Genomic DNA, 11,933 nt, shown 5'->3' with positions numbered 1-11,933 from the left:
GGTTTAATTCTGCAAATGTGATGTTCAATTCTTCAGGTTGCAATTTTGTATTGTCTTCCATGTGAGAAATAAATCAAATTTATCTTTACAAAATATATGAGAAACGAATACAATTGCTATATTTCCAAGTTGTCAAGCATGCTTGGTTTGGTTATACATTGTGCAATGTGGTGCTCAGTTAACGTTTGGTTCATTTGTGTTGTGGTGTTTAGTTATCTATTTGGTTCAATTCTGCAATGCGATGTTCAATAGTTGTGAGTGCATTCTATTATTGTATACCATGTGAGGAATAAATTGAATTTGGCTGTAGTAAATACATGAGAAACAAATACAATTGCTACAATTGGTTGTAGTTAACTGTTTGGTTAACTGTCCGATCTTCTATTAGGAGTATGTTATATTGTGCAATGTGGTGCTCGGTTAATGTTTGGTTCATTTGTTGTGGTGTTTAGTTAACTACTTGGTTCAATTCTGCAATGCGATGTCCAATTGTCGTGGGTAGAATTTTGTATTATTGTGCATGTGAGGAATAAATCGAGTTTGGCTGCACTTAATACATGAGAAACATATACAAGTGCTATATTCCCTAGTTCTTAATCTTGCTTGGTTTGGATAAATTGTTTTTCCATGTGGCTTGAATTAATCCGATTAATCTGCAATGTGCTTATTTTTCATCAACATATTTTACTGATAGCATGCGAACCCTTACTTAACCTGATGACTAACTATCTTATATGTGTTGCAGGGAAACAATGGGAAACACTGAGGTTTACAATCGAGATTAGCACGTGCATGGTCCGTTGTCTAATAGCACATTATTGTGCAATTGCAGGAACCATTCTAATATTTAGGTTTTTAACAATTTGGTCTTGCACATGTAGGTCCTGCTGTCAGAGGTTTTGACCCACTGTTCGACAATTTTTGCATATGGGGAAATGAGTTGTCCATGAATATCAATCAAATCAAGAAACTCAGAAAGATTGTTAGGATAAAGAAATTAGCGACAAAAAACAACAAGATCTTTGTCTGCACAATGAAGAAGACATCAGTTCACTACAAGATGGTACTAACTATTATACCTTGCCTTTTTTTTTGCCCCATTTCCAATATAGAGAAGATATTTATGCACATCCTTGTTTTCAGGCCTTTCCAAAGCAGTTCACTGATGATTACCTCTCAAACCACCTCTATGGTCAGGAGGCGAGGAAGGTTTTCATACAACACCCACGGTTCAATATTGAAGTGTTCCTGAAGAGGACGAAGGACGGACGGTCAATCATCCACAGGCACTGGCCTAAAGTTGCAAAGACCTTCAAAATGAATGAAGGCTCAATATTCGCCTTCCGCTTCAGCAGTTTTCCAGATGAGATGCATTTGTCTATATACCATTTATGATGCTAATTTCGAAAGGTTCTACGTGTTGCATGTGAAACTTGGTGCTGGTGCAGTTGTGTAATGGGGTAGCTGGGTGCTGAAGCTATATCATGTTGTACTCTGATGTATTTCAATTATGAAATTCTGCTTCCTTAATATGGAAATGAAATATATTATGTGCTTAATATGAATGTCAATTAGATTAATAAATGGATTATTAATAATAGGGCAATTAGCCTGCTAATTAGGTTTTGATATTGCAAACGGTTATTGAAAAAATACCGTGGGCGATGACCTCAGCCACGCACACAGTTTCTAGGAATAAACCGTGTTGGATCAATAAACAATCACACACGATTTTCTCTTGAAAACTATTTTCGTTAGGCCACCTTGCGCAAACGTTTACCACATAAAAACTGTGTGTGATGGACAGCCTTTGCCACATGGTTTCTTCTATGGACCGTGTGTGATACATTTAATAACGCAAACGATTTAACGGGAAAAATTGTGTGTGATGTACCTGTGAACAAAAATGTTTTCCTTGGAGCGACTGTGTGGGATGTACATACTAATGGAAACGTTTAGCGGGGACTGACAGTGTGGGATGTACTTGCGACCAGAAACAATTTCGCCTGTATAATTGTATTTTTTAGCTCTACTGTATGTATTTTCGTATTTGAGCGCTCGCCGGTCGCACATGACCTCATTTTGCCGAGCGTGTGTGCTAGGAGGGCATATCCCCGATGGTTTCTGGGTCGTGTGGGAAGGCCCCCCTATCGCTCACACTCACTAGGCGACGGTTCCAAATGCCGTCGCGGAAAGGGGTTAAAAAACCGTTTGTATAGCACCGACACGTACCAGTGTGTGAACATCGACTACATGGCACTTCACCATGTTTGGGTCTAGGGGAAGGCATTGGAGAGTAATAAGTAGATGATGGGTTGCGAGAGTGACATAAGCTTAAACCCTAGTTTATGCGTTATTCTGTAAGGGGCTGATTTGGATCCATATATTTTATGCTATGACTAGATTTATCTTAATTTTTCTTTTGTAGTTGCGAATGCTTGCGAGAGGTGGTAATCTTAAGAGGGTTGCTTGTTCAAGTAAGAATAGCACCCTAGCACCAGTCCACCCACATATCAAATTATCAAAGTAGTGAATGCGAATCAACTAAACATGATAAACGTGACTAGACGAGAATTCCCATGTGTCCTCAGGAATGCTTTGCTTAATATAAGAAGTACTTTCAGCTTGTCCTTTCCTATAAAAAGGATTGGGCCACCTTGCTGCACCTTTGTTACTATTATTACTTGTTATTTGTTGCGAAACACCTTGCTATCAAACACCTGTGTCCCTAGCAAAGCTACTGTTTTTGGCACTTGCAGAGAATACTTTGCTGAAAACCGCTTATCATTTTCTTCTGCTCCTCATTAGATTCGACAATCTTATCGAAAAAACTACGATTAATCCCCTATACTTATGGGTCATCAGTTCCAGTTTCACAACATTAGTTATTCATATTTGTCTCAATATACAACAAGTTTCAGTTTCACACCAAGTTTCATTTTCAGTACTAAATTTAGGAGTATACAACAAGTTTCAGTTTCAATTTAATAATTGAATTTTGTTTGAGTATTGTTTCAGTTTTGTTTACAACTGAAGTTAGCAAGACTGAAATGAGGGGTGATTCCCCAACACCTCGCCCCCGAGCTCTCCCCCTTCCCTCCCTCCTTGCCGCCGTCGCTGGCGTCCGGCGCTGGGCCTGGCCCGGGCGGCGCTGGCGGCGGCGGCCCCTGGCCTTTCTCCTCTCGGGTCGCACTGACGCGGGGCGGTGCGGCGCCGCGGGGTGCTCCTAGGCGGCGACGGTCCGGCGCGGCGGCCGGGCTCTCCGGTGTGGTGGCGGGCGATCTACTGGACGGCGGCGCTGCCGTTGGCGGCGGGGCGGCGAGGCGGCGCGATCTGGCGGCGCCCGCTCGGCCCAGATCTGGGCCCTCCGGGCCCCATCTGGGCCTGGGCGGGCCGGCGGCGGGGAGGGTCGTCGGCGTGGCTTCCGGGAGGCTGGGGAGCGACGATGGGCGGGTGGTGGCTGGCGGCGCTGGTGCCGCCCTGCTGCAGCGTGGCCGGCGGGGCTTTACGGGCCCGATTTGGGTCTGGCCGGGCCAGGGGCGGCCTGGTATGCCCTGCTGCTGCGTCCGGACGGCGACCGCGACGGTGCCGGAGACTCGGTCCTCCTGCACGACAGCGGTGGAGGTAGTTCCCTCCCGCGTGGCTCCGGTGCTGCTGCTTCCGTCGCCTCGTGCGTCTCTCTCCATCCTCTTGGTCTCGTGGTGGTGATCTCAGTGAGGCGGCGTGGGTGGCGTCAAGACCGCGGTGGCGCATTGGTGGGCGGCGAGGTGGCTGGTTGGCTCCGGCCTGGTTGGGCGGTGGGGTTGGAATTCGGGAGAAATCCCTTGCCGGCTTTTCCGGCTCCGATGCGGTGACACCCGCGGGTGCCACCATTCCTTCCTGGAGGGTGTCGGAGGTATCCATCCCCCACTCCCTTCCGCGTGCCGGGGGAAACCCTAGGACACGTCCGGGCAGCAGCGTCGTTGGCGTCGCATCCCTTCTTGGAGGTGCTGCTTGGTACGCGGCAGATCGGAGCCTTGGTATGTGGTGGGTCGAGTCCGGAGGGCGCAGCGGTGGCGGGTCTCCGCGCTTTGTCAAGCTGCCGTTGTTGGCATTTCTTTCTTCTTTGTTCTTTCTTTTCCTTTTGGGCTTGTTGTGCTTCTCGCCCGAACATTGCTATGTGATCGATGTTGGTGCTTTGTAATACAAAGCGGGGGGAAACCCTTTTTCGGTAAATGAGGGGTGATTTACTCTTATCAAATTACTCAAGTTTACAGGAGTAGATTTAGTCAATGTACTTTAATGTAAACTGTGTGTCAAATTACAAACTCCTGTAAATTGTTTGACAGTCAAGTTTACACAATTTGTCAAATTACTCCACTGTAAGTTTAGTCAGTGTACTCCCTGATTGAACAATGTAATTTAGTCAGTGCACTACTTGATTCTGTCAATCTACTCCCTGAAACTACTCATTCAGTATAATTCACTGTAAAATTTGGCGTTGTTGTAAATTTTTGGCGTCATTCTAAATTGCATGACTATAGTATTTGGTGCTGCTGTAAATTATACTTCTACCTGATTATTGTAAATTGCATCCGTACATGTTGCATGATCATCTGCCTCCTCTTCTTGGTTTTGCTTATCTTCAGGATAATTTTGCTGATCGTCCTCCTCTTGTGGAGGAGTCAAGTTCAGATCCGACATCACCATCCTCCTCTGTGAGATCGTCCCTCGATTGAGCCTGGAGCGTGAGCTAGGCGGAGGAGCGCCTGGAGTTGTGGCCTGGAGCTGCAGCTTGGCGCAGAGGCAGCACACTGGAGCATGGCTTGGATGGTGCTGGAGCACAACCTGAGGCGGAGGAGGCCGCTTGAGCTCAGCTTGAGACGCTGGAGCGCGGCCTGGAGCTCAGCCTGATGCGCTGGTGGAGGCGGCGTCGCACGGGAGGAGCTCGAGCTAGAGCGCGGCGGCGGCTTATGAGGGGAGGCGTCGTTGTGGCCTGGAGGGTGTGAACTGGGAAGGTTTTGAATTCTAGAGGGTGGATTTGTAAAATGGAGTAACTGACCGGTGCGGAGGAGTATCTTGTTGCATCGAAAATCCTGAATGGAGGATAAGCTCCATAAAGGCCGAATTTTAAAAAATTCAAACTCCATACCTTTATTTCATGTTAAAAAAAATTACACATATACCTAGAGGCATAATGTACATGTTTGTGAATTTTCATGCCGAAATGCGCTTGAAATGAGGGATGCGCAATAAAATAACTCTGTGGCTTTTCAGCACATGCACGGTTCATTGCTCGTCCATGGGAACTATCCGCTGGTTGGCAATCTCTCAAGGTGCCTTGCTGCTCAAGCTTGAGCGAGCAAAGCTTTGCCCCTACAATAGATAGACAGTTAGGCGGGGTTAGGAGCTGTCAGTTAGGACCATATTCTTCGCTTAGCAGCGTTGCATTCCATCCCAAACTTTCCCACCCAAACCGCCAGAATAGTCCAACATTCCAAACAGGAAGCTTACAGCCACAGACGCAATGGAACTATTTATCTCCACGGGCTGCCAGAAAAGGCAGAGCTACTGGCTAAGCTAGGTACAAGAACAGAACAAATAAATGGTGCTTCAGCACTAAGAATCCCCGGGTCGCATCATAAAAAAAAAAGGTCACACATTGCAAAAACAGTTGGGGTTTTTCCATTTCAAATTTCCGAGTAGCCACTCATGAACCGCGATCAGTTCAATTTGTTCAGGCGCAATCAAGTATCGCCCAAAAAAAGAGACAGAAACAAGGAACCACGCGTCTGCGCCCACTCAAGAACGCAGCAGGAGGATATGCTGCAGGTGCTCTGTTAGCGTCAAGACCTTGTGTTGCTGTGAGATCAATCCTATGGTGTCTGAGACAAGCACCAAACTGATGGGTTACATCTGTACATCGGCACAGGGGCGTGCCGCAAAAAAATTCTCAAACCCCCAGCGGCTATTTCGAGAAGAGGGTTATACTGTGATCGGCATCTCATACTGTACAGAACCCACCGGCAACGGGAGAAGGGGTCCATATGGCTCCGGCAAAAAGCAAAATGTGGGCAGGATATGAGATCTGCAGCCCTGTCAAACGACGATGGCAGAGGCGAAGGCCCTCTTCCCTATCGCCTTGTAGCCAGGGATAGTCCAGCCTTGCCTCTCGTTGTAAACTTCCACCTGCGAATCCACACAAAAGAAGGAAATGAGTGAGGCTTGAATACGTAGACGAAACAATCAGTGATCCAGAGTAAGCTGTCAGAAACCATACAGTTTCAACAGTTTCTCCATTGGATTCAGACCCGCCAATGAGGTACACATTATCGTCCGCTGTCACCGCACACCCATATCCTCTTGGGACGCTGAACGGGCTGCCTATCCTCCACGAATTGGCACGAGGGTCAAAGATCTCCACAGTGGAAAGCATTTGGTCTCCATCGTACCCTCCCAGAGCATATCTGAAACATAGATTGATATGTGCACTGTAAGAAAAAATTATACTGCTGAGCATGTAGTTGTATGTTTAAGAGACGTCAAACTTATTAACATCTCATTGCCTGAGTGAATGAAAGAATTCAAAATTATACATCTAATTATATTGCTGAAGGTAATTTGTTGACATTTTGGGAACTTGATGATCACAGGGTCAAGAGAAAGAGAGACAGAGGGAGAGGGGGGCTCACAGAGATTCCCCCAGGACAGTAACAGAGTGGGATCCTCTTTTTGTCTTCATGCTTGCAAGCTGGGTCCAGAAACCTTCCCTTGGATCATACCTTTCTGCTGATCTGTGGGTATTAAAATCTTTCATTTATTATGCAGGTTTAAATGGTATAATCATGAAAAAATGTAGAGAATGCTGAGGAATCATTACTGTAAGTATGAGCCGTCGCTGAAATCATAACCACCAACAACATAGAGGGTGCCATTTAATTCGGCTGCAGCAGGAGCAAATCGCTGGAACAAACATAGCAGCGGAATGAATAACTGTAGTTCTAAAATCGGCATAGCGGGAAAAATGCATAATGGAGTGGATTAATGTAGCACCCAAAAAGTGACGTGGAAATATCAAACATCTATCCTTACTTCTACAGACCATATGTTGGCATCAATATCTCTCCAGAAAAAAAAACATTATGATCTATGCTAGTGCTAAAAGGATAGACTAGAGTAGATGCATAGAAACCTGTAATGCCAAAACAGATGTCTAACTTCTTTCCTATTGATCATATGCAACTACAGGTAAACCATAATACAATAATGCCAGGAACTCCATCCTTTAAAAGATGAAGAATCCACCAGATTTAAGTGATTAAGAACATCAAATATGCAGTTTGAGGTTTTAAAACAGCCTCCTCTCTTGATAGCATTTCTTTTGTCTGCTCTAGCTTATAGAATCTAACCCTGATCACATATCACAAATGAGAATAGCCAATAATTTAAATTGCATATTAGGTTTAGAACATTCCACTGAATATGAGCATTAGAGGGAGCATGAGACCATACACATTGTTGCATAGACGGGCTGTATATCCAACTCCCAAGCACTGGATCAAACATCTCAACTTCTGAAAAAGATCTCGACTCATCGCCCCCACCAATAGCAAATATTTTACCATTCAATGTAGCTCCAGCAAGACTTCCTTTCTTCTGTTTCAAGCATGGGCATGCCATCCACTCATTGCTCACCCTGTTGTAGCATTCCACTGATAAAAGCAATGCAGATAGTCAAACATCTTGAACTTCTACAGAGATCTTTATTTGTCACGCTGAACAATGTTTACCTGTGTTATACCATGAATCGCCATCGCCGCCACCAATAACAAAGAGATGATCATTCAATGCAGCAACAGCAGCATATGAACGGGCTGAGCTCATTGGCCTCAGCGGCACTAGTCTGTCTGCTGTAGGGTAAAAGGAATCGAGGGATGGCAACCAGGTCATGCCATTATGGCCACCTATTAGGAAAATTGATGGCCCTTCCAGAATATTGCGTGGTTCACCAAGAAGTGCTGCTGAATACTCCAACTGTAATTTTCCATACTGGTACTGCAGTTCCTGAATTTTTCTTTCCATATCCTTTACAGTTGCCCTCAATACAAGTATTTCTTCATCTGACTCAATCTGGAATGCACGAGCACAATCAAGACAGAGGGAATGCATACCGAACATGCATGGGTAACATAATTAACTCAACATAACGTAAAGAGAATAAATATGGTTTCATATTTCCAATAAACATTTGAACATGATTTAAAATCACATAGTTACGGATATGCCAAATAAGAACTTAAGACAATGAGGAAAGCAGCTCCATCTATTTATACTTTGTTCTCCAGCAGATGATGATTTGCACCCAAAAGTTCAAAGCAAACAAGGTAATACCTGCTTTTTCCCAATTGCTTCGGTCTTCTTGGATAATTCATTGATGATCTGAAGCAGCTGCATACAGTACCAGAAATAGCATTAGATAAGTGTGTGCATACGGAATATTACAAACCATAATTTTGAAAATCTGGAGCATAATGTGAAAATAATTAAGGGCGACAGGTAATCAAGAAAACAGAATAGCATAGGGCACCTCATCATTTCCACAAAGTTGCTCAAAGGATGTGCTGTCTTTCACAGGTGCATCACCGCCCAAGGTGGCGTTTGATGGATCTTTAGCAAAAGCAGCACCCAGTGGTGATTCTTGAAGTCTGCTTCTACCTGAAGTAGAATCAACAGCAACCTCCGAGGGTTGGGCCTTCTCCTGCCGTAAAAGAGACAGTTCTTGCAACTTCTGCAAAACATCCATTGGGTCATGCTGTTGACCATGCACTGGATTGATATGTGGATGGCCATCATTCACAGACTTTGTTCCTTTCTCAGTCACACCATCATCCAAATCATCCCACTCAGAAGACTCTTCATCAAAGTTGCGCTTTGATGTTCTACTTGCACTGGCATGGTCAGCATTTCTATCAAGTGAATATGCTGAACCGGCAAACTGTTCACCATCCGTTGAACCAGACTCGGTCGACACTACACCACGAACAAGCTGTGCTCCTGCTGGAGATGGCAGAGGTCCAGAAAGACTGCATCTGTTTGGAGCAGCGTCAACAGGAGCAGGAGGTACCGAAAAATTCCGCTCGTTTGGAACAGCACCAACAGGAGCAGGTACAAACAAAGAAACTAAGTCTCTTGTTTGTGCATGGTCTAGCTCAAACTGGAAGTGGCGAAACTTGTGATAATTGCCACTAATCACGCCTTTGTATATATTCTCTGGAAGTGGTAGGCACTGAGTTTTGATAGAGACCCGAACCTTCAGAACAAAAATCAAGTCACTCACACATCACAATCAGTTTACAAAGTACATACAAACTGAAGTGATAGATACATTGAACACTAGTTGTTATATGCTGATACCTGTGCGGGATATTGTGTCTTTGTTCTACCATCATGACTCCAAGCAAATTGGTCAATGGTAAGCTGGCCAGGAGTGGCAGCTTCGAAAATGCCATGCAGTTTTCTGTCACTATAATTGAACAGAAACAGAGGCAGTCCAGGTTTAATATTCTTCACATAGGAGAAATGGCATGCAGGCAAACCTATCAAACACAAGGTAGAAAGACCATGCATTCGAAGTTAACGAGCAGTTCAACAAAGTACTGATGAGGAACAGGCTACTGTTCCGAAAATCAACCAAGATATGATGTCAGCAAGATATATTCACTGTAACGAAATTGCAAATGATATGAATCAAAAGAAATGTGCTAACCAAATAGCTGTTTAGAGAGGCATTCATTCATTGTTTTGTTGGTGCAGCCGAAAATAACTCCTGCTAGCGCATCTTCCCCAAGATTGCGTGCAGGAAAAGATTGGTCACCATACCACCGAGTATTGCTTCGATCTTGTTTTGGTGCTGGGATCTTGTAGGTCTCTGCCTTCCGTCCAGTACCCATTCTTTGAAAAATTATCAACAATGCACAAAACATAACCATTAGTAAACCTGAAGGTGTACTGCGGCAACAAAATCATGTATAGATAAATTATCACACCGATCAGCACAAATTACTATAGTAAACACAAGTCTGAAACTAGTGATCAAAAGAGTACTGACACACCCAACATCATATTATATCTGACAGCAAGATCGTACCAAAAAAATAAAATAAAATAAAAAGTGGCTCCTTAAAAACATCATGACGTCCATAAATCCGAGCTTGCCAAGTACCTCCAAACCAGAACAATGGGAATGCTTCTAAAAAAAACAATGGGAATGTAGAAGACTGTAGTTGTGTTTCCGTCAAAAGATTTACGATTCTATTTCTGACGCCAAACACCAACTGTTTGATACAAGCACTGCCTGCAGCAACTAAGAAACTCCACGAGATGTGCAATCGGAGCAACACCTAAAACAGCACCAGAAAATAGATTCACTGCACGAGCTCCACGGCAAGATTACAGTGAGCCACCTCGCAGTCGGCAATGCAACTAGAAAGGACACACAACAGTAGAACACCACACCTACAAGCCATTTCCACCTGAAAACTCGGGGATAACAGTCACCAAAGGCTCGCTACAGGAAATCCTCCAATTCAAAACTGCAAAATTAGAACAAGTCATGCTACCAGCTCGAGTTGCTTCACAACATCCGCAGCAACAAAATAGCAACCCCAGAATGGACGTGTTTCGACAGGATTCTGCTCCCCTACTTCCGTGAATTATTTTTTCCAATGAAACCCAACACGTAAAATTCGTCCCCGTAAACCCTGACTTCGTAGATCCCACACGGTTGCTAGGCGCCAAAAATATCAGAAATGGCAGCGACCAGTGTAGCAGCACGGGGAAAACGCTGGAATGCCAAAAATATCCAAAGCCGTGCCCACGGCCGCCCACCAGTTGCTTAGAAAACACCAGAAAATTCCACCGTTCCCCCGTGGAAAAATCAAACCGAATCGCCGCGCTCACGCAGCCGCGCACCTGAACCATCAAGTGCACCTGCCCTCAACCTGCTCCACCCCAAGCTCGGATTCCGCGACCCCGGCTTCCGTACACCCGCAGCCGGCCCTAAGAACACCGAGCGGCCATGGCCGCATTGGCCGCCACCCGCTCCAAATCGACCCGCGACAACCGCACGCAGACCCCCAAGCGGGCCGCTCGCACCGCGAACAAAAGCAGTAGTACTAAAACCCCACCAAAACCCGCGAGGAAACGGGGGAAATCCAGCACGAATCGCGCCCAAATCAGGGGACGGAGTCGGCAGGGAGGGAGGGATCGCTCACCTCGCTGTGGCGCTGCGAACCGGCGGTCCCCTCTGGAGCCGCCGCCGCCGCCTCGTCTGATCGCCTCGCCCGGCGGCCGCCTCGGGCGACGGCGAGAGAAGTAGGGAGCGAGCTTTGCGGGCGTGTGTTGCGTTGCGCGGCGCGGCGCCCCTCCTGCGGGGCGAAGCAAAGCGAGGCCGCTTTCTGTGGGACCGGACGAGGTGGGGCGACCGGTGGGGCCGGCCCGCGCCCCTAGATTTCCGAGGACCCACCAACGCGAGAGCATGTCTGTGTCGAGCCTGTGTGTGACCCGTGAACAGGAGTGGCACCATAAAGGTATTCACTCTTTTTTAAAGTTGAAAAAGTATTCACTCCTTTTTTTAGAATGCAAAAGTATTCACTCTTGATCATAGTGAAAGAGAATGATAATTTCCTTTTTCTGAAAAATAGATCGAATCGATTTGGACTTGTCGGTGATCAGAGTCTATGTGTGCGTGCCTTAAGGACCAGCGTCCTGGAGCTGCAGTCGTCGTTGTTGAGCATTTAAAATGCTGACATCGGATCTCGCCATCATGAACGCACGACAAAAACCCTAACCTCACCGTTCTATGAAACGACAGAACCTATGGAGGAGTTCCATTGACTTAGTCTAGGCAAACAAACACAAGAAAGATCAAAGTCCGAAAGACCAACATAAAGAAG

At 45.7% G+C, this 11,933-nt stretch overlaps 1 protein-coding gene across 1 annotated transcript; it reads right to left on the bottom strand.

Annotated features, from left to right (window-relative positions):
* Positions 1–5,641: 5,641 nt before the first annotated feature.
* Positions 5,642–11,540, bottom strand: LOC123077328 (uncharacterized). The gene is made up of 11 exons (XM_044499588.1): positions 11,253–11,540; positions 9,746–9,930; positions 9,394–9,575; positions 8,567–9,289; positions 8,371–8,427; positions 7,770–8,109; positions 7,492–7,691; positions 6,860–6,942; positions 6,672–6,773; positions 6,260–6,446; positions 5,642–6,168 (listed from the first exon to the last, which is right to left on the bottom strand). Exons 2-11 carry the CDS (start codon positions 9,927–9,929, stop codon positions 6,079–6,081), a joined length of 2,148 nt encoding a protein of 715 aa, XP_044355523.1. The 5' UTR covers position 9,930; positions 11,253–11,540; the 3' UTR covers positions 5,642–6,078.
* Positions 11,541–11,933: the final 393 nt, after the last annotated feature.

This window comes from Triticum aestivum, chromosome 3D, assembly GCF_018294505.1.
Source record: "Triticum aestivum cultivar Chinese Spring chromosome 3D, IWGSC CS RefSeq v2.1, whole genome shotgun sequence".
Classification (NCBI taxonomy): Eukaryota; Viridiplantae; Streptophyta; class Magnoliopsida; order Poales; family Poaceae; genus Triticum; species Triticum aestivum.
Note: the sequence above shows the minus strand (reverse complement) of the source record. Positions and strands in the feature narration are given on the sequence as shown.

Excerpts from the sequence above, each read along its gene's own strand:
- LOC123077328 (XM_044499588.1), bottom strand. The coding sequence starts at position 9,929 with ATGGGTACTGGACGGAAGGCAGAGACCTACAAGATCCCAGCACCAAAA. Across the intron at positions 9,290-9,393 it reads AGACACAATATCCCGCACAG|GTTCGGGTCTCTATCAAAAC; the intron begins GTATCAGCATAT and ends TTTGTTCTGAAG. Across the intron at positions 6,943-7,491 it reads GCCCGTCTATGCAACAATGT|CGATTTGCTCCTGCTGCAGC; the intron begins GTATGGTCTCAT and ends TGTTTGTTCCAG.